This window comes from Trachurus trachurus (genome assembly GCF_905171665.1).
Source record: "Trachurus trachurus genome assembly, chromosome: 16".
Lineage (NCBI taxonomy): Eukaryota > Metazoa > Chordata > Actinopteri > Carangiformes > Carangidae > Trachurus > Trachurus trachurus.
Genome location: NC_139902.1, coordinates 12,959,387 through 12,982,438, shown reverse-complemented (window position 1 = coordinate 12,982,438; position 23,052 = coordinate 12,959,387). Strand labels below are relative to the sequence as shown.

General features: G+C 42.9%; 2 protein-coding genes across 3 annotated transcripts; one reads left to right on the top strand and one right to left on the bottom strand.

Annotated features, from left to right (window-relative positions):
• Positions 1–234: 234 nt before the first annotated feature.
• josd2 (Josephin domain containing 2) lies at positions 235–3,461 on the top strand. Of its 2 annotated transcripts, none has more exons than XM_083989022.1 (5): positions 235–496; positions 750–879; positions 1,925–2,050; positions 2,709–2,903; positions 3,159–3,461. In XM_083989022.1, the coding sequence occupies exons 2-5, from the start codon at positions 758–760 to the stop codon at positions 3,268–3,270; spliced, it is 555 nt and encodes a 184-aa protein (XP_083845148.1). In that variant the 5' UTR covers positions 235–496; positions 750–757; the 3' UTR covers positions 3,271–3,461. The 2 variants fall into 2 exon arrangements, with proteins under 2 accessions (XP_083845148.1, XP_083845147.1); XM_083989021.1 differs by having other exon boundaries at positions 746–879.
• Positions 3,462–4,837: 1,376 nt separating this feature from the next.
• On the bottom strand, positions 4,838–20,191 carry ttyh1 (tweety family member 1; the record flags this gene model as incomplete). The annotated part of the gene is made up of 14 exons (XM_083990554.1): positions 4,838–5,815; positions 6,558–6,636; positions 8,200–8,367; positions 9,225–9,364; positions 9,463–9,555; positions 9,642–9,734; positions 9,990–10,045; positions 10,241–10,316; positions 11,873–11,945; positions 12,066–12,161; positions 14,119–14,456; positions 15,820–15,931; positions 18,242–18,471; positions 20,057–20,191. The coding sequence occupies 14 exons, from the start codon at positions 20,189–20,191 to the stop codon at positions 5,732–5,734; spliced, it is 1,773 nt and encodes a 590-aa protein (XP_083846680.1). The 3' UTR covers positions 4,838–5,731.
• Between the last annotated feature and the right edge of the window lie 2,861 nt (positions 20,192–23,052).

Below are 23,052 nucleotides of genomic sequence, written 5' to 3'. Positions count from 1 at the left end.
TTTTCCCCCGTTGTGCACACTTGGTAATCCAGCCCTCCATAGCAATTATTCGTTATTATCTACAGAGTTTCTTTTGTTTGGTGAAAATGAAAAGGAAGAGAAGTTTTGCTTCAGGGCCACTCTATCCAGCAGCACTGGGTCCATATGATCGCCACTAGCCGGGCTGAGCACTAGAGGGCGCTGTAACATAACATCCACAGGTATTAGCGGCAGGGACAGGAGCAGGAGCTGTGAGTGGATGTGAGCACAACGCTTATGCTCGGTGTCCTTAATTAAAGCGACGAGTTGCCCATTGCGTTGATTATTATTTGATGGACTCCAGTAGACCTCAGTATTAAAATGAGGGATTTACTAATGCCACCGTGCATCTACTTTAAATGGGCGTGACAGCCGCGCCACCACAACTGGACAACAAAAACATTGGCTCTGCTTCCGGTTTCTGGATGTAGCTGTCAGAGTCCAGCATCTTTCTAACGAGGAAGCGCTTTATCAGCAGGTTAGTGGCTTCATTTCGCCCCTGTCCATTAATAATAGCTTCTATTTCCAAAGGGTGAGCGGACAGATGCAGAGTTAAGCCGACGCTCTGTCACTTCGTCGCCTCCTTTAGCGTTAAGACGTCGCTAACGTGTTAAGTTACTGTTAGCTTGAGTGCTGCTGTGTGGTTGTGTTAGCTGACCAGCTGTAACGTGTTTACTGCGCTCACGTTACTCGCCCTCTGTGTGTGTGTTTCTGTTTGTGCCTTAAGCAAGCAATTAGCATGAGCGAAGGAGAAGTGTTTCATGAGAAGCAACGACTGGAGCTGTGCGCCATCCATGCACTCAACAACGTGCTCCAGGAGCGGGTGTTCACCAAGGAGACGGCCGATGACATCTGCAAACGGTAGGGTAACATCTGGATGAGGTGCTGGTGGGGGCTGCTTTGCATCAACAAACATTTTCAAAGTAGATATGGTATTGAGTTAATTTGCAACAGAGGCGTCGCTTATTCAAATAAGGTAGGATAGATTAAATGACACAAACCCTCCTGTGTTCTGCTTTACTACTAAAAATCATAAACTAGCTGCTTGTTGATAGCTGACATGTCACTCCTGTTGTGTGTGACAGTGTTTTTAAATGAAGTTGTTCAGCAAATAGCAAGTGATAAATATTTAATGATAATTTGGTTTTATTGTGTTCTCCAGGGGCGTCACCAGACAACTTTAACTGGGGCACCAGCCCCAGTATAAATGAGCTGTGTATAAATGACATATCAGCGGTGCGCTTTAATGCTTAAAGAATAAGCAAAGTCAGTTCAGATTGAGTTGTGCCCCAGTAGAGCATAATGGCTGGCAACACCCCTGGTGTTTGTTCCCTATCCCTAAAAGTCATCTTCTCACTGACTGTGAACTCTACTTTCTGCGTTTTGTCATTCAAAGTAGACAAGACATCTGTGGGTTTTTAAATATTTAAACATGCATCCCAGGTGGAAAAAATTACAAATGCAAAATGTATTGTAATATTCAGGGAAAAAGTTAAGAGATCCAATTCCACACAGGAAAAAAATCAAGTGTATTTAGTGTGGCTATTGTTTAGGAGGTAATTTTCTAAACGAATTAACCAGTAGATGGTATGAGTCATGATCTGGGTAGCTCATGAGGAGACTGCGTGACTCCATTAACTTAGAGAAACTTTGTCCAAGTTGTCATAAACAAGTTTAATTTCATTGGAAGGTGGTTCTGAAAAATTGAAACCATATCCAATTAAAATCACAATGGAAGACGTCTGACAGCCCAGACTGTGGAGAAGTATAAAACCTCAGTGGTGCTGATTCGGAACAGTCCTGCAAAGACGTCCTTCCCACTAGTAGCCTTATTTAAAACTGAGCTGTGCCAAATATGACATAAGTTTCCACTTTTAAAATGCTGTATTTGTCTTCCTCCTTCCAGGCTCGCTCCACAATGTGTGGTGAACCCTCATCGGTCCGTGTTAGGCACGGGAAACTATGACGTCAACGTGATCATGGCTGCACTACAGAGTAGGGAACTGGCTGCAGTGTGGTGGGATAAACGCAGGTGAGTGAATCACACCGAGCCTGTGCTGTTAGCATCTTTAAGCCTCACTGCACCAACATACTGTAGGAGCACTCATCTCTTGAAAAGCTCTGGAGTTAGACAGGTTCACACCATTACTGTTTAAATAATAATCCCTGATTCATTCAATGAACTCGTTTAAAGATACATACACTTACTCAGTTGACAACAAGGCAGTGAAGAGGCCCTTATTACACTAATTTGCAAGCCAGACAATGGCCCCATTCAGACCTGGTATTATCATCCATCTCTGGTGGTCTGATCACAAGTGGACAGCTCTCAGTAAAGGTGTTAATGCACCCAAGAGGCATCAAGGACCCATTTGAGATCCAATCACTCAGATCACATTTGGAGGATGTCTGCAGAAATGTCTGACTGGATGAAAGCATGAGCTCTTTGAGGCAGACCATCTTAATCAAAGAACAAAGGCTTTGTTTAAGCTCACAGACGGATGCAGAGATTCTTTTTTCTGCTGCATTAGAGACCAGAACAGACCGTCATGCAGTCTAATCCCACAGCATCCAGCTCATCAATAAATATCTCTAGGAACATGTTACACATAATAGATATTTAGCAAAGAACATCTCAAAATGGAAACTGTATTAATATTTAACATTCTTCATCTTTTCTTTAAATACAGGACAGTACAGAGCCTTTGTATGTCAAAGGTCCAGGGCTTTATTCTTAATGTCCCATCACGAGTATCGCTCGGGATCGTGTCCCTCCCACTCCGACGGCGGCACTGGCTCGCAGTTCGGCAAGTTAACGGGCAGTACTACAACCTGGACTCCAAACTGAAGAGTCCTGTGTGTATTGGTGGAGAAGCAGAGCTACGGTAAGAATTCACATCTGCGTGTGTGTGTGTGGTGGGGGTGGGAGGGGGAGGGTGTTGGACCAAAACTTGGCCTTTGTGCGCTGCTTGAACTCTGTCTCAGTGAGTGAGTCATCCCATATGAGAGGTCACATGAGGCTTACCTCACTGTTTGTTTGTGCGAGAATGATGAGCTCAAGTAAAGTAACATGCCCCGTGAGTGTCTGTGTCCGTGCTCTTTTAACCTTTTCTCTTCTGTCCTGCTTATTCCACTTTCAGCTCATTTCTCAGCGAACAGCTTTCTCAGGATGTGGCAGAGATGCTCTTGGTTGTCCGGCGAGAGGTGGAGGAGGACGGTTCATGGCTGAATTCTGACACCCCCAAAAAGTGATGCCTTGTGACAGGACATATCTTTATATTTTAGCATGAAAAAAAAAACTCCTCTGGGAAAATGACAGACTTTTTCTTTCTTTCTTTTTTAAAAACAACAACAAAACAAACACCTCATTACAAAAACCTCTTCAGGGAATGCACTAAAATACATTTAACATCTACAAACATTCACACAGAGGACGATCCAAAGAGGAGCAGAGACGGATGTTTACTCCCAAAATAAGGAACTGTTTTGATTGTAAAAGACAAAACTGTAGAAGCATTTGCCCGATAGGAACTGTGTATTCACATTGTCCTGCTCTTGGTACATTTGTTTGAGAAGTTGCATCAAATTTAACTATGTGACAAGGTTGTAGACTAGTTTGATGATACTTGATGATACATACGACTGAACTTTCACTATTATGGTAGAAAAATTGCAGACAGTGTTTGTGCATGAAAACCACCTATACTTACAATAACTGGACGACTTACTGATTTACTAAAACTGAATTTACCATGTAGGATATCACTGGAATTTAATGATCCAGTTGCCAAAACTATGTTAGTATCTACAGGATCGTAATGTCTAAATTTATGAGCAAATGAGTGCACCATTTCTTCCCACAACCTTTGTTGTAAACTCTCTATGCACTACGGAGTTAGCTTTGTTAGCACTGTTTGTCTTTGTGTGTGTTCATACAGGCACATGAACTGTGAAGGAATCACCCGATGAGGTACTGAAGGACAACACCAGTGTCTTTGCACGTTTTCATCAGTTTACCTCGAGTCACCTTCCACTTATTGTTTGTAAAATGAACTAGTTGCTCAGATTTTGGAATGTGTTTCTCTGATCCTCCGGCGAGCCCTTGTTTCCTTTCATTTAGCTTCAGTGTACAAAAAAAACGGTTTGCAGAGATTTGAAACGGGTGCAATCAACATCTGGCTGCTTTATTTTTGTCCAAGTTTTATTATTGTAACGTAATAACAGCCGAATCCACACAGTAATGAAGCTTTGACAAAAATAGAGATAGACATGACCTATTGCAACCAGGTTTCAAGTGTCTTCAGGTTAACACTGATCTGTCCCAAAGGAAAGCCAGGGGTTGCACAGACCTTAGCAAGTTCACTATTTCAAATCTAAAAGGAAATAACGCAGGAATGTAATGAACACGATTACAGATTGGATGTAACTGCGTGCAACACGTGCAAAAACACTGGTTCTGTGACTGTATGTAACTGTAATGTTTGTATTATGTCTCTCCTATTGATCTATGCATATCCAAAAGAACAGGAGCAACGTCTCCGGTACACACTAGTGACTAACTCACACATAAACCCAAGCTCAGAGGCTCGTAATATTGAAACGTATTTATATTAAACTTTGATCTTTTGTTTTAAGTGTCTATTGTACCGCGTGTTGTATGTGTTCCTTGCAGACATGACAAAGACCAGTGTCGGGTTATTGAAGTTATTTTTATTTATATTAGACTCTTGAGTGTAAAAGGATGCCATTCAAAAGGAGCATTGATAACCATACAAACTCAATTCAAGGGTTAACAAGGTCAGTTGGAAAGGAAGGGGGATTCAATGAAATCTCCAACATACCATACCATATATACACAAAACATCTTGGAGAGATCTCAGAAACCCAATGCTATACATAGTTATTATTGCTAGTTACGGTAGGGCTACTGCAGCACCAGTAGCAAGAATCATATTGCTATGTACCTGCTGTCTTTGCACGGGATTTGTAGTTTTCCACTCTCAAGACATGAGTGGCAATTGTAGTTCTCCATTCAATCAGGGTCTTGGTAGCCCTCAAGTATTTTTTTTAAGAGCAAAGGTTCATGATTATTCAGATATTATAGACAGTGAGATATACAGAATACCATAAGGTAATACAAGGAAAATACAGAATTGCCACCTATAAAAAGTAATAAAAAAAATTAGACCATGTGAGGGAACTGCATAACCATTCACAGAAAAAAATGTGTCTTGTTGCTACGTGCCAGTGCTTTTCTACAACAATATTTATATAAAAACTTGAAAATAAATTGGTGGTACTGGTACATTTAAGAATATAAAACTACAACGTAGTAACGTCAATACCATTCTGACTTGCCTCACCACTGTTCACAGTTTACACAGAGTTCGGACAGACAAGGGGAAAGAATTTAGACCAAGTGGACTTGGTTTGTAGCTTTGCACACAACCATCCCCACCAGCATTATCACTGGTAATATCAGCAGTCCATTTAGGACTTTCTTTTAAGTGCTTCTCACAATAATGATGATGATGATAATAATAATAATAATAATAATAATCATACTAATATTCAGTGGTACTGACGTTACGCACTTTGAATTCACACCTAGCATTCATTTTATTTAGATTAGTTTCTTTTTCATTTCAGTAAAGTGTCCATTCATATGAAAACTAAACATTTTTTTTCTATACATCTCCTAACAAAAAAAAATTCAACGTGAATACAGATTCCTCGAATGGGCGGGGTTGGGGTGTGATTGACTTCCCCCGTAACCAGTCAGCATGCTGGGAGAGTACTGTATGTCCAGACAACACGATGGAGGATGGTCCAGAGGTGTATTGAGACGAAGGACAAGAGAGAAGAGAAGAATACGTGTTATTCACTCAACTCTTCAAGACTTGTTTTGTTATGTAGATTTTTATTAAACATTTTCAAATAGGTTAAGGACAAACAGGATACTTCATTGGAAGAAGCCTTTTAATCCAGATTAGTGACTTCATTCCTTCCTCTAGTTAGACTCACGATCCAGTTACCAACTTTTTTCATGGTCTTCCACAGCAAATTGAGTTTCCTCAGTTGTCATATAACACGGTTGCAAGACTGATAGTTAGTTCATGTTATAACCCGTCATATATAGGGGGAACATCGTAACTCTCGACTCCACGTACTGCGGAAGACCATGAGATGAAACTGAGAAAAGCGAGTAAGGAAACTTGAGTTAAGATTTATTTTTCTTCATTTTGTCAGTGGTCAAAAATGAACCTCAACAGAAACAGATTTGGTCACTGTGATTATATATTAATTTTAAAACAGGAGGAACTCTCATATTGATGTTAGTAGGTTAATAGGTAACAGGGAAAACATGTTAATTCACACATTTTGAAGAGTTGTAAGAAAAGCCAGCCCACAGGGTCCTGCGAGGTTGAAGCCCCGCCACCACGCTAGTCCGTTTACTACACATTATAGAAGCGAGCGCATGCGTTGAGATGACAAAATGGCACAGACTGCAATGGTGTCACAAGTACAGAGGAACTCACAGAGGGGGGTGGGGACTGCCTGTCAGTCAAGGGTAGGCTCTCATAGCCAGGGTTGCCATTGGAGGAAACGTTTGGAGTCCTGTATAGAGATAGAAAGAGACAAGGACAGAAGAGAGAGGAAGAGGAGGAATGGAGGATGAAGAAGAGAGGGAAACCGGGGTGAGACACATCGAGAAAGACAGAGGGGGACGGGGGGGGGCCGCGGGGTGACAGGAGCCGAGGACAGGTAACAGGAAAGAAGGAGAAAGTGGTTAGAAATATAGTGCGTAAAAACACAGCACTCAGTATAACTAGTAGGTATTAGTACCAGTACAGTCCACTCCTGACTCATGATGCACTGCAGGATTTATACAATAATCTGCAATTACATGCATTCTGAGCTGGGTGTGACCCAGCAGTCCCATTTCAGCTGTAATGTTGTTTTCCTAATGAATCTGTTTATCTCCACGATAAACCCCCGGAAAGCTTTTAAAGCAGTCCGGAGCAAATTCCATTTAAGAGGAGTGGACTGTATTATTGTTACTGTTCAGCTGAGTTTCTGAGTCTTTAGTCTTTTGTCAGTATCAGTTGTCTTTGTGTGTAAATACCGGGATATAGGAGAGTCAAGATGATATAGCCGGTATAAGACTAGAGAGTTAAGCAGTCCACGATTAGGTAGCACTAACTAAGCTGGGAAACCTCAGTGAGGGAGAGAGGGATAAAACATAATAAGATGAGAAAACTCGAAAGAGAGAATGAGGGAGGACCGAAAAGGAAGCAGGAGGGACGATGAAGAGCAAAGCAGGAGGACAGATGCAGGGATTTGGACACCACAGTTGGGAGACAGATGAGAGTGATGCAGGAAGGGATGGGAGGGAGTTGGGGGCTGCTTGGGCTGGGGCGGGGGTTACCTATAGTCAACCTGAGTCTCACATCGCTGGACGTTTTTACGAGCGCGGCCTCGTCAATGACACCCTCCCCCCAACACAGCAGTAGTCTACTGCCGTTTCAGAGACAGGACGCCATTTGAGACAAGATCTGTGAAATGACCGAGCGGCCTACATCGTCTGTCCTGAAACACTCGACAGACGAATAGACAGACACACAGACAGACAGACAGACCTCTGGAGTTGTGTCTGTTTCTCTGCCTACACTGTAGTCCATAATGACCTGTCTGTGTGTCTGTCTGCAATGCATGTGTTTATCCTGACAGCTCTGTGCATTTGGACTAATCCTACATGGATTATACACATATATATATATATATCCTATATAGACAAAAGTGTGTAAACCTAGCTGACTACACTGCACTTCCACTTCTCTTGTGAAGTTGTGTGTGCATTATGTCCAGCATCTGTTATGTCTGTAATGAGAGAAAACAGAATTTCCAACTAGAAAGACTATGTGTCTGTACATAAATATCTCTTATAGTTCTCAGTCAGTTTTTTTTTTACATGTAATTTATGTTGTTGTACTTCATTCTGCACTCTTTACAATCCCTAATCTAGGGGGGCATCAGCACAAAAGTTGCCCAGAAGTACAAATTACAAAAACACTTCAGCTTGATGCTAAGACTGTGTCTAAGGGCAACTTCCTCCTGCTCTTGCACCATCTGGGACAATCTGTCTGTCTGTCTGTGTGTCTGTGTGTCTGTGTTACTCACGGGAGGGGCGGCGCACTAGAAAAGGGGGGTGTCCAACCGGCCCCCGGGTAATTATAGAAGGGGGCCATGGCCCCTCGCTGAGACCCCGAGGCCGTCTGTCTACGTGCCTGATGGGAGGTGAAGGGGTCCTCACTCTCACTGTCCGAGTCTTCGTACTCCTCTGATTCACTGTCAGTGTCCATGAAAGAGAGAGAAAAGGACGTGTGAGAGCAGGGGAATGACGAGCACCTCCGAGTCTTCAGACCTAGATGTACTAATTAGTATAGCTACATGATAAGTAAACATACATAGACACCAATATTTCCAAGAAAAAAGGCTCTGCAAAATTTCAATGGTAAAAACAATGTATTTTCCACAAATGGTGACCACAGAAAACATCAAACAACACTTACGTAACACACCTAATCTCACAGTCAGCTGATGACACTTGCGGCATCGTATGCAGACACACAGCAGATACTACAACCCTGTGCTACTGCTACCAAACCCCTGAATACTAAACTGTATGCAAAAAATGCATTTGGAAATGGGTTAATGAGAACCAAACCTTCAGCTAATATTGATAATTTTTACAGTACACCCTTTAGCCTAAGACACATGTGCCTTGTGCCATTTTTCATTTTGAGTAAATTTGAACCGACAATTTGCAGCACATCCAGATATTTCTTCCACATTGTATACCAGGCAGCCTTGTATGACATGCAGAAACTCTGGTGGATTATCAGCACTGTTTTTTCATGAGCAGAGGAGCAGAGGAGTGTGCAGTATATCCAGAACTGTGGGATTTATAAAATAAAATACAACTTAAGGACCATTGTTGTCTGGCAGGGACCCTTTCTCTTAATTACTTTTGGCAACATTTATAATTGGCAATTCACTGCATGTAAATAAGTGTCTGAGCGTGAAAATTGCAATGTCGCACTTATCCTTACTTCAGTGAGAGAAAGATTTGAAGGAATGTCGCGGTTAATTATCAGCACTTACACCTGTGCAGAAACAAACAGACACATTAACGGTCCTCTCACCTGGGGAAGCTCCTCCATGCACCGGGCAGAGAGCAGAGAATAGCAGTGAACGCCAGAGCAGAGAGGAACGAGTACAAGGAGAGGTAGAGCAATCCCTCCATGCCATCATAGCACAGGCCTTTAAGTGAGTCAATGTAGTCCTAAATGTAAATGACAGAAAACACATAAATAAATGTTAATTGAGAAGGATAATTGATTGCTTTTGCTCGTTAGTGCTGGGCACAGCGCCTCACATTACCTTATTCAGACCCCGGCAGTTCAGCAGTGCCACCAACTGATGGAAGTTGCCCTCTGTGGAGTTGAGTATCTGTTGAACCTCCCTGAGTGATTTCTGCAATGGCACCAAATCACCAAATGAAAATCACATCCATGCGTCACAGAAATGTGCATTTATTGTGTGTATGAATTACAACATACCTCAGCTTTGGGAAACTGTGGCAGAGCATTTCTGTCCAGACTGGAGAGGTGTGTGTGAATGTTTGACAGAGCCCTCTGAGACTGGGTCAGCAGCTGAAGCCAACAAGTCAGTAGAGTTAAGAGCTTTTCTTTTCGCACTGTCACTCAAATACACCATTAAAATGCAGAGAGTGTAGCTATTTATCCTTAACAGCTGCGCAGCTGTCCTCAGATGATTTGTCCTTAAGAACCCTTGAGCAAGTCTGACATGCAACCTGCTCACTTTCTCTAAATCTCAGCTAAATACCTGCAGTGTAATATGTTATAAATATATATAATAAGACATGTGACTGACAGAGGTCACATTACCTGCTGGAAGGGACTGTTCATGCGCCTGCTGCAGGTCAGGTAATAATCCAACACATCTGAATGGCCAACAAAACACCAGCACACAACAGATGAGTGCACAATAGAAAAGATGTGGGGAACATTTAACTGTCATTATACTGCTGTGAGTTCTGCTGACATAATCACAGTTGGGGAGGGTGTAAATAGTGTGTACGGCAGAAATGAAAAACAGCTAGCTCTTCTGGAAAAGTTATGCTTGGTTAATTGTGTACCTGAGCTGGTCCCAGTGTTGAAGTTGGTGGAGTTGAGGACAAATGTGTTTGGGTCTGAGCAGAAGTCACTGAGAGCCTGGCAGTGCAGAAGAGTGACAGGGAGAGTGAGAGAGGATGACAGGAGAAAGGAGGGAGGGGAATACAACAGAGGGAGAGAGGGACAGATGAGGTGAAAGCAAGAAGGTGGGAGAAAATGATCACAAGGGAAAAGTTAGTCGACACACTGACCGACTGACATATTTAGCTCCTCAGTTATCTGACAGCAGCTCGCTGTGTAGTGGCAAATATTGATCCTACATCCCTGCTGTCCTGGATAAAGCTGATATCTAACTGTCTTTCCATGACATCATCACTCATATCCTGCCTCCCATAACACTGTAACCTCTTTTTCAAAAAATCATTTTATACATTTTGTGCTTTCTCGTTGTTTGTGAGCAGGATCCATTTAGGTCAGAAATGGTGCACCCCCACAAAAACACTCGGCTTGAAATCGCCCCACCAGAAGAGGGAGCGAGAGCCCCACAGAGCGGCCCGACGACTGACGGGAAAAGCAACGTCCCAGAGACAGAATGAAGAGGGCAGGCCCACAGCTGGCCCATTGTTTCCCCGTCACTGACCAGGGACAGAGCGGCTCTGTGTGGACCCACAGGCCTTGGGACATCTCCCGCCAGCTCCACATGACACTAAGACTCAGACTGCAGTGCAGAAAAACAGCCACCATTTACCCCCTTCATACACCCCCCCGGCCCCCAGACCAAAACAGTCTCCCCCCTCAGACAGTACAAGCAGGCTTCACAGGGGAAAATGGACATAAAATGTTCTCTGTGCTTTTTGTTCATGATAAATGTCACTGTGCTAGAGGTGCCCGCGTTGTTGCCTGTAGAGGACAGTAGCACAGTGGTGCTGTTGTCATGTTTAGGCGTTCAAAGCACAGCTGGACTTTTCAGCTCAACATGCTCCGGCAGCTTGTTGAAGAATTTCACTTTCACAGGACAACACTTGCACTTCCATCTCCGTGCATGCTCAGTCGAAAGCCCCAAGGGACACGGAAACAGCAGCAGCTTCAAGTTTTGCACTGCTGATGGAAAGCTGATGGTCTCTCTCTCTCTCTCTCTCTGTCTCTCTCTCTCTCTATATCTCTTAAACTGATCTGGAGATGCACTCTCCCGCTCCTCCTCTCCCCTCCTCACTCTTGTTGAAAGCACTTCTCTTCATCTCCTATCTTTACTTCTTGAAGCCAAACGCCCCCACACACTCGCAAACACACTTACACGACGAAACACACGCACTCCAGTGCACAAACACACTTTGTTCACAAACGCGCTTGTGCACACGCACATTGAATCTTTAATCTCTGCCCCCATTTTCCTGCCTTTTTGGTCTTCTGCCACGGCTGCAGTGTTCCCTAGGAGGCAGGTCTTTTCACAGTTTAGCACAATGGACACAGAAATCACACACAAACACACACATACACATCGTTTTGGCCTGCCATCAGGGGTCGGGCTCCTAAAGCTCTCTTCCCACTGCTATAGCCGGGCCAATCCCTCCCATGACGGCCCTATTCGCTTCCTATCCCTCCCTCCCTCCAGTCCCAGTCACGCTCACCATCACAGTCATACTGGGTCTACTCACCACTACAGTGGCGGTCTCCAGGCCCAGGGAGCCCCAGCTCAGGAACAGAGCCAGCCATGCCAGCACGGTCATCCTGTGGGAGAACAGCACACACTCTTCAGCCAAGAGGACACCCCGACCATCAATCTAGAGCTGTATGGGCTGTGTGTGCACTTGTGTGTGTGTGTCTGTGTGTGTTTGTGTGAGTACTCACAGGATGAGCAGCCAGCGGGCCTGCTTGGCCAGTCCGAGCAGGATGAACAGACACACTATGAGGTCAAGCAGCAGCAACAACACGTATGACAGCCACCTATGATAAAGAGATACACATACAGTGAATATCATTATGAATACATTAGATATCCACGTACTTCATCTGCATTGCACTGTTTTCTGCTCAATTATGATACATGACCTTTCAACATATTAAGCAACTGCCTTGACAGTGATTCCTCTGAGGGTGGCCACACTAAACCTGCATTTACTAGTGGATTGCACTGATTGTAAAATTGCAATTGTAGGCTTTGTTTTGATTTAGAGAAGGTGTGGATTCAGTTTAATGACCAACAATTACAATTCCTGTTTCTCTGCTGGAGCAGGACACATGAAGTCTTTAAGGATGTCTCTGTAAGAAATAGTGACTTGCTTGATGAAGCACACAACAAAGTCTGAGCATGAGGTTGTGAATTGTGTTAATGCTTCAACTTCAGGGTCCTGCTGTTGTTTATGCTAGGTCACTGTCACACTGTCAGGTCTCACAGGGACACTTGAGTACAACTGAGCCATGATTATTATCATTATGTGACACCTGTGGCTCTCCTGTTACACCTGTAGTGAGATCAGGGGACTCTCTTCAGCTTACCAGTCCATTATTAAGTGAGAGCACTAAGACCGATTTGAGCTCAAATGTCTGCTGTAAGGTTTTTTCTGAATAAGCCTTTCACCACCTTCAGATTTTCCACCTGATCTGAGATTATAATGTAGGCCTACATTTTTTTCCTCCACTGTTCCCAGAATTAACACAGCTGAGCAGTGAAATAAAATTATTAGGACTCTGATAACGCTGCTGATCTGGGATATCGATTTTTGGCGCTGTTTTACAGGAAACAAGATATTCCAGTCTGTCAGATGGAATAAATTCCGTCCTTATCTTATTGTTGATTTGTCGATGTAGCAGAAAACTCCCCCTTATGTGATGATGAGGTTGAACCTTACTTAAACTCTTACTGCTCACTGACATCCTCTGTGATTGCTGTGTGTGGTTTGTTTATGGGAAGGAAATGTGTTTGTCAGTACTTGTATATATTTGATTAATCTAAGATAAGATAAGATAAGATAAGAAGACTTTATTGTCCAGTGGTCTTAAAAACACAGTGGAAATTTGCCTTTGGCAATATCTATATGGAATATGGAACTTAAAATAACCCTATATTGGCGTATCAATTACGTGACAGAACATTTTGTTATTTTTGAGGTGTCTGTTGAATTACCTCATCGGACAAATAGTGATAAACACATAATAAATACAACATTAATGAGAGGTTGGGAAGCACAGTCTCTCTGAGAGCAAGGGATAGCAACATTGATAAACAGCTTGTACATGTTGATATTTGTCAAATTGTGTTCACTACTCAAGGACTGTTTACATTTTATTTCCTCATGCTTCTACTGAATATCCTTTCCCATGCAATACCTGATCGCATTATCATTTCAGGAAAACATATTGAAATACTCACAATGCTTGAATGGAAAATTTGACTGATCAGCGTAAGCAAAGTTTGTAAACTCAAGATTGTTTTATAAAGAAATAAATGAACTCATGGCATCTATTGGAAAACAAGCTTCAGAGGAATTATGTCTTGCACAATTACCAGGAGGACAAAGTCTAACAAACATCAAATTGAAAGCAGAAGACGATCATAAACAGTCACAAATCCAGGCAGATGAGCGAAAGCTTTGGTCCTTAAAGACTGAGTATTACTGCCAGTATTCACTACAGTGTAATACAGTTAGTACAGTGTACACCTATGCACAGGTTTTCATTTTCAGCTGAAAAATTAATCTCTCTAATCATCTCTATTGTGTTCTAATGAGTATCAAACAAACATTTTTCTCTGCAGGAGATTTTGTGCATTAAATCAAGTGTGATTGTTTTAATCAAAGGTGAAACAAATTGTATTGTATCATCTACCGGTAGTTATGGATACATATTGAATCCTCTGATGCAGTGAATGCACAACATATGTGTAGTATATGTGCAGCCTCACCTGTAGTCCTCATTGACCATCAGTGTGTTGGCAGCCCAGCCAGGTGAGAAGGGGCTGGGGATGAGGCTGCTGGTCGGCACCACTGTAGGAGCCACAGAGGGCGGGACCGGGGTTAGAGGTATGATGGATGCCCCACTGATGCTGCTGTCATTCCCCAGCCCTGTGTCGATGCTGGACCGAGCCAGGGAGATGGAGGAGAGGAGGTTCATCACGTTCTCAGATAACCTCCGGCAGTTCCGCGTAGACACCACGAAGGGTTTACTGCCAGTAAAGAGCTCCTCCATTGTGGTAAGTGGGCCAGAGATGGACAGCTGCAACCCAGCAATTGTGTCTGAAATCTGGAGAGGGAGGACAGAAGAATGTGCAGGGAGTTAAACGGGACGTGAACCACAAACTTGATCTGAGTCATGGTCGGCTTCCAGCGGTCGTGTTATGGAGACCGAAGATATTGAGCTGTCTGCTGATGCATATCCGTCATGATGTCTACCACATGTTAGGACTCAGGTCTTGTGGTTATCAAACTTCTAAAAGTCAAGTTTAACTCCAACTGGACAAACAAACTTCAGAATGAGAGCTACTTGTGACATTTTTTTTTATTTTAAAACAATAAGGGAGGTGTAAAGGCGTCTTGAGTTGGTTAAAAATAGATTTGAGATGGCTGCATTACAGATACACGAGTGGACATCGACATGTTTTTAAATGATAAAGCTGAAATTTATATCCAGCATTTATATCTGTTTATTATATATCTATCTATTAGATACTTGTATTTGCATTTTATATAAATGTACATAACTGCGTGCATAAATAAATTCAGTGTAGGAATATGACCAATCTATACAATTTAAATGAAGCACCCTGATATATTCACATAATTGTATGCATCTAGAGTTAAAGCAGTCTTACTTGATGCATCTTCATTGTCATTTTTGTGGAATTATATTTTTCATATATAATTTCTCTGAACAGCACAATTTAATTTCTTTATCCACTTCTGTGTTTCCATTTCCTTTTCATGTATAATTCATAATCTATGAATACTGTAAGTTTATATAACAATGTGTTTTTGCAGAATAACATCACTGTGTAAAATGTAAGGACATTTTCATGAGTGAACAATATGGCAGGTGGATGGTAAATCCTGACTGATTGATTATTCCTACACTGAGCATATACGGTATCTGATCAATCATTTCATCATCATATTTGATCTCACATGTTGCTGTAGGTAGGTGTAAGTCATTTGATTATAGACTCCACTCTCTTTATTCGCCTCTTCAGATCTGTTAAATGTAGGGTTGGTAAAAACAGATCCAGACTGTTTTGTCTGGTGTAAACCGGTTAAATATTATCGCTTAAATCACTCCAGCTTTGATGATTGTTTTTTAGGTTGTGCCAATGCATACCAAGATGATTTTACATGTGTTGTTTTCTCTTCACAATAAGAGTCTAAGGTATTTGTTGGTCGTCCACTCAGTTTCCTGGAAGTGCAACTGCCACAGAGCAGTGTAAGGAGGACATTTACAGTCTGATACATCAACCACTGTCTGACCACATGGGGGAAATCAATACAGTAAAAGTTTGTATCTGATTTTCTTACTCTCTCTGCAGACCACACACATCCTTTCTCTCTGACTCACACACACACACACCATCATAGATATTCTGCATGACATTTTACTTGCGGAGAGCAGCACTCACCAGCAGATCGATGGAAGCTAGCGTATAATTGGCTGTGAGAAGAGACGAGGTCAACTGATACATCCCATCATTAGCCTCGCTGTTGCCATAGAAACCGATGCCTATGGCAACACTGCAAAGAGAGGGGAGAAAAAAAAGAGACATGAAAACATTGTGGGAGGGCATATATGTGAGGCCGAGAGGGGGATAGAGGAGCAGATAGCAGCGGCATAAATGTAATGTTTAATTCAGTGTGTAAGTACATTTTAAATGAAAGTGACACAAAGCGATAGAGCTGGTGAGGATGTGATATGTGTGCTCTGGATGGGCATACAATCAGTGGAGCACATGGGGAAGGAATAAACAGATGATGGGAAAAAAGCTGACTCTTAGTGCTCAACGGTTAAGCTGCAGCAAGGAAAATATTCGAAATGTTAAACATCTCGACATGTTTACACATCTTTCTGTTATTCAAATATTCAGATTAAGGCTTGGGCCAGATGTTCATCAAATCCCCTCGAACCCGATAGGAATGGTATGGCCCAATCTCCCACAAAGTATGTGACCCAGATTAGAAAGCAGGGGGGAAAAAGGAGGAATGTGTGTCTGCGTCTGTGTGTGCTTTGCATTTCAAGCTGGCAAAACGTGAACGCCGTCTAATGCAGCTGCATTTTTAAATGGCATACGCTGTTTTTTTGTACTTGTGACCAAAGCGGCCACCATCTGGAGGAAAGCATGCCACACAAAATATTTGAGAGGAAAACTGCAGCATGATTTTTTTTCACCCTGTCTCACACAGAGAGCTCTTACAGCGAGCATCAGAGAGGAGGACAACTGCATGACATTATATTACATTAGGATCCATAAGGGGGAGACACGAGCCACTGCAACCTACAGTCTGTATATGATGACATCATTATGACAGCTGAAATCATACCCCCAGTACATTATGTACTGAGATATAGAAGTGCATGTGAATGGGCAGGGAATGCACTGCGATACAATAACAACCACTGCTGAAGCTTTAAATTGCGCTATAATTTTATTACAGCACACGGCTGGGCCTGTAGCTTCAGTTTTAAAAGCTCTGAAGGACAGCTGAGCTTCTCCTCAGTGACTCGTGCTTCCTCTCTACAGGAGTGTGTTGGAGCCGCGTCGAGCTGCATCTCTGTAACGTACAGCTGAGACAATGCACTGACTCGATGACTACATGGTCACCAGATCTGACGGTGAACACCGGTGGCTAAATGACTGCTGTACCGTACTGTAGGTGGGCGGGCTGAAATCACCCTCACATGCAAACACACACACACACAGTTTGATGGGGAACCACTGAAATCCCCACACACACACACACACACACTGCTTTCAGAGCCTTGTGGTTGGTAAACAGCAAGATAACGTGACCATCAGCTGTCATCCAGGCCAACTTTCCTCTCTAATGACATAGGCGACTGTGTGAGAGACTAAAAAGCACATGACAATGGAGAAGGTGACAGCTCGTGATTCACAGCCTCGTTGCTGTTGCACCTAAAAGGCAGCAGAGGAAAGAAACCGAATAATATTTTTTAAGGAAATTAGCCTTTTTGTGTCTTGGATGAGAAGACCAATACTACTCTCACACATGTCCTTTTAACATGAAGTTACATTAAGAAAGAGATTAGTTAAGCATAAAGACCGGGCACAGGGTGAGACCGTCTATGTCCGAAGAGTATCCACCTGCAGCACTTCTAAACCCCACAAATTAGACTATATGTTGTATTTATTTTATTTTTCTCACCCTTGTCAGCTAACCCTTGGCAATACAGCTAATGAGGATATTTCCCAAAATGTCACAATAGATTATAATAATTATTTCTGGCTTAAAGGTGGAAATGTGTCAAGTATTTCTCAACAAAGTCCAAATAAATGACATAATGAAAACAAATTTGTGCTTGATTTCATCAACTTACAACCCCCGCTGTGACTGACACACTATTATGTGACAATGATACTGAGCATTTTGCTATTGTGGCTGGTTGGAGGTAAATTACTTTCAACCACAATATACTTTGTACACAGATAGATGATTTATAGTCCAGTGGTTCCCAGTGGAAGGGTCATGGCCCCTCCAAAGGGCTGCAGGATATAATGTATTTGTGGGGCATGGAAAGAGGGAAAACAGGATCTGTTAAACATGTTCAGATCTTTCTTTTGGATTAAGCGCTAATCTTTTTGTAAAATACCAGATATGACAAGAGGCCATGTGTATACACTGCTTTTTTTTTCATAGATAGTAAAAACAAAACTTTTGGGAAACACGGGCACCATTTTTTAAATTGTGTTTGTGTTTTTAAATGTAAAATAATAACGTGACAGGTAACTATAACTGTCAGATAAATGTAGCAGAGATGGAAGTGTACAATATTTCAATTGCTAATGAAGTATGAATCCTCCTTCTCACCAGCACAGCGTGACTGCCGCCACCGCCACCCATGTGACACAGCAGATGCCCCTCCCCTTCTTCCCGCTGTAACCGTGACCTGTGCTGCCATCTTCATCCTCCTCCTCCTCCTCCGATCCCTCGCTCCGGTCGCCGCGGTGGCAACAGCAGTAGTGTATGAGGAAGGAGAGAACCACCAAGAGGGAGACAACAAGAGCAATGGCTGATAAACTGGACAAAACCAGCAGAGTCTGAAAGAGGGAAGAGGAAGAGGAGAAGAGGAGGAGGAGGAGAAAAAAATCAGTCAGCAGATGAGTCAGTGAATGTGAAAAATGGCACTTTAATTCCATTTTTACCAGTGGAGAAGAGCAATTTGAGAGGGTAAAATACCAACTAATCCTGTTAAATTCCATAGCTTGTCATATTGTTCCGCCCCCATTAGCAGCAGGAGATGGTGATTAAAAAGGTATGAGAATATAAATTGTGTGCGTCAAAGCAGCAGGAGCAATCAAGGATTTAGATACACTCAGCATGTACATGTCACATGCATATATACAGTACACATTAATGAAGATGGGAAAGGCACAAATTCAGCACAATTAATTTGAGGTGATTCTTGACCATCTACACTTGGATCAAAGGGTTTAACCCACAGACCTCTGATCTGTCTCTGCACCACAGTGAATATTAATGACACTAAGCCACATCAGACTTTGCTTCTGATCAGGCTCCATGTCATAAAGTCAACATTACTGAAATGCATTTCACTCCAACACATATCTACAGTATTATCCTTCATCCATCTGCCCGTCTGTCACTCCCCATTCCTCCACCTTCCCTCCATCTCACCTCCTGTTCGCCCAAGCCCCTCCTTCACCGCTCCTCTCCACCCGTCCCTCTTTCCCCACGTTCCCACTCTCTTTCTCTCCCCCTACTCTCCCCTCTCTTTCTTTCTATCCACACCACTGAATCTCTATTAATAATCTGTGACCTACTTAAATACATTCACTGCCACTCTCTCTCTCTCTCTCTCTCTCTCTCTCTCTCTCTCTCTCTCTCACTCCTACTCACACTCGCTTCGCCATCTCTCTCTCCATCTCTCCCTCTCTATTTCTCTCTGCCCGTCTTCTGTTCAGCAGCCTCCTCGCATTACTCATTCCCTCTCTCATTCTCTCTCTCTCTCTCTGTGCACTTTCTGTCTCTTTTGTCTTTCTATTCTGCAGGATAATTTGCCCCCCCCCTCTTTGTACCGCAGAAGTCACAAACACGCACTGTGAGACATGGCTAGCTGGAGCATTTGTATGAGAGCCTGCAGGAGGAGAGGGATGAACCCTCGCATTTTGCTTCAAAAAACTGCACATTTCAGAGCCGTGCAGAAAGAAACCATGTTGTATCTAGTCCACTCCTCGTGTGCATGAAATATCTTAAATTTTCATGCACAGAAGCGAAGGTGCAAGGCACGCATTAAATCATCCAAACCAAAGCAGAAACATGAGCAAGATTAGATATGAGCTTGAGGGTTCTCAGAGGGGTCTAGTGCCACCTTCCCACCAATAATTAGGTCAAGATGTTGGAATGGAAAAGTGTTTTAAAGGAGTCTGTGCCATCATCATCGCTCTGCAGATTACTGTTAAATTCGGGGATTTATAGAGCAAGTTATGGAGGGATGTCGAGCAAATTGCCCATCATCCGCTCAGTTAATTATAGTACAGTATCCCAGTACAAATGGAGCAACAGGGGTGTCGTTATTATGCAACCAGGCACCTAAGAGTGGAGAGAGACAGTGCAGCGTGTGGTGACAGTGTGGGATGAGCGGCCGTGGCAGGTGTCCGTTACCTGCTGATACTCCCAGCTGTCGGGGACAAAGATGTTGTCCCTCATCTGCATGGTGAGGTCCAGACGGGGGAGGGCGTGACACACTCTCACCCACAACGAAGGGGTATAGCTGGGCACGGTTGTCATGGCAGCCATTTTCTACTGCCACCGGTCCACTCCTCCCCTCCTGCGGGAGGAAGGAAAGAGGGGTCAGAGCAACCAGGATGTGGAGTAAGGGGAGAGGAGAGGAAAGAGGGTATAAGGAGGGGATGAAGATCCTCCTGAGCTCACAGCTGGGCTTAGAGGAAGAGATGTGAGATCTGGCTCCTCCATGGTCCTTCAGTGATCACGTGAGCAAAGTGAAGGTCAAAGTGTCAGCCATAGTTACTTGAGCCTAACTCTCAGGAGGATAAACCAGTGCTCACGCGCCTCAGCCACAAGTGGAGGCTGAGGCGTGGATAGGTTTGTGTCTGTGATAGCTGAGCTAATGATAGTGAGTTGAGTTTGTCTTCCCCATGGAAACATCTACTAAAACATACTGTACAGGGCTGGACTGGAGTGGATTAGCTTTCATTTATGGGAACATATACCCAAGTGTGGTGTCTTCAAAGCTTCATCAATCATTACTTGATTAATCAAGTACTGTAGTTGAACATTGACGGTAATCTTGATCATCAAGGAAACTAAAAAAAAAAAAAAAAAAAAAAAATTCCAAGGAATATGTTTTCAAATATTAAAATGAGCTATTTTTCCATTTTATGTCATTTTGAATTTTGGGCTGGTCATTGCACAAAAATAAATATTTGAAGGTAGGGTACTTTTCACTATTGTCAGACAAAAATCAACCAAGGGATTGCAGATTAAAAAATGTGGTGAGTTATGTTGCCTTGAACACAGGCAGATAACATTATAACGCTATTCACAGACCCCTCTCTTCGCTGTATGTAAGTGTGCTATGCCATGGGAGCTATAGGGGATATACAGGAGGTGTTTGAAGAGGTCTCCAGGCATGTATGGGGTAGCATGAAGACAGTGATGTAGTCAGGGATGTATATGACTCCTTCACCAACCACTGTTCAGTGTTCAGCATCTCTTACTTAAAGCCATCCAAGGGGGAGAAAGTAGGGTAAATACAAAGGGCAAATCCGGTTAGCCAAAACACACAGAGGAATCCTCATTACAATGACGGCACAGAGGGGGGACAGAGGGCGAGACAGAGCCTGGTAGGCTTCTGATACTGGCTGCCCAGATTAAGAGACCATCAGAGCTTTACTGTTGAAGAAAGAGCTGTTTTAGGACCGCTCAAGACACAAAAAGCACAGAGACAAGCATTCACAACAACAGCGCAGACACTTAAACATAAATGGTTATACAGTTCCACTCAATGCTGATATTACAGACAGAAACAATTCTGCATTTGAGCCCAACGAGAATGAAATAAATTCTGAATTAAAGGTCTATGCAGGATGTTATTATCTTTTAATGCAGCTGTTATTTATTCAGTACAACTTTCATTCAGTGCAGTATTCTAACCCAGTGAGGCTTTATACCATCTCTATTGATTCAACCTTTCAATCCACTGTACATAATTGTGTTAAATAAGCGTGCATGATGATATAAAGTTTAGATTGAACCACATGTCGAATTGAGCGTCAGACAATTTCCCCAATTCAGATCTGGGCCAGTTATGGCCCAGAACAAGTTAACAGTTCGCCCACAGGCCAGACAGCGCTGCTCTAAGCCCATTACAATAAGCCTGTTCACCTTAATAGTCCAGCAGCCCAACTGTCACAAATCGAATCATTGCCAACACCCCATTTCCCTTATTAAAACTGTGCTGAACATACTGGTTCACACACTGTGAGAGCTACATCCATCCACCACACATCACCACACAGTGTAAACAGACTGAGTACAGTACTCTGGTGGTATATGTTGTGCATTATAGGAAGTGTGAGATACATTTATCAGACTTTGGAGATGGGAAAAAGCTTTGTGAGGCATAATAAGGCTTCGTCCCCTCTGCCATTACAGCTCTAAACAGCAGGCGGTAGACGTCATGGTTTTTTGTTTATATTGTATATATATGTATGTATTATTTTTTCTGGTGTTGCACATGTGTTGGTGTTCTTGTCTGGAACAGAACTGTGAAAATGAATTTCCCCTCGGGGACAATAAATTATGAATCTGAATCTGAATCTGAATCTAATAGGCCAGAGGAATAATTGCACATAGGAGTCTACTGGCTGTGGTTATCATCTCCAATAAAGTGGGCCAATATAGAAAAGCATTTCCATTGATGGATGATGAGACTGAAGTAATAATGTATTTCACTCTGAGGCAAATATGCAACCATATAAACCCCATTACTAAACAATTAAAGGTAAGACAATATCAATCACCAGCCTGGTGGCAGGTTATCTTCCTCACTGCAATATCACCTCTGGCACAATATTAATTAATTCAAGATGTATGACAGAGGAAATGCAGAGTGATGGCAAAAGTTATTGAAGCAACCTAATGAGGTGCTGATGGAAATGATGGGGGGGTTCAACAATCCTGCAGCAGGAGTTACTCAGCAGTTGTCACAGACAGGAAGCCTCAAGTTGACGTGATGTCTCCTGCCAGCTTGTTATCATGCCTGTTACCATTGCATAACTGAAGGCAAATAAATGTGAGTTTGAGCTCGGTCAGTGGAGAGAGAAGAAGAAGAAAAAAAAGGGGGGGGGGGGGGGGGGGGGGGGTCAATGAGAGAGATGGCGAAGAAAAACCACCAACTTTCACCCAACCGTGAGCGCTTCAGAAAAACACAAAGCAGGGGAATAATTCTGTTGTGTTGTGTTGTGTCTCGAACACCAAGAGTTGAAAATCATTTGCATGATATGAGACTCCATGATGTCTGAATGTAAAGAAAAGGGCCATTTTGTGAGGCAGCTAATGAGGCTGGAGCATCTCTGTCAGCTGAATTTAGGATCATCTTTAGCACCGAAAAATCCTCTCTACCCTCATCTTTTTTC

What these genes read in the sequence shown, in the direction of transcription:
- josd2 (XM_083989022.1), top strand. Translation starts at nt 758, where the DNA reads ATGAGCGAAGGAGAAGTGTTTCATGAGAAGCAACGACTGGAGCTGTGC. An exon ending in GCCGATGACATCTGCAAACG is followed by an intron (nt 880 to 1,924) that starts GTAGGGTAACAT and finishes TCCTCCTTCCAG; the next exon opens with GCTCGCTCCACAATGTGTGG. An exon ending in GTGTGGTGGGATAAACGCAG is followed by an intron (nt 2,051 to 2,708) that starts GTGAGTGAATCA and finishes CTTTAAATACAG; the next exon opens with GACAGTACAGAGCCTTTGTA.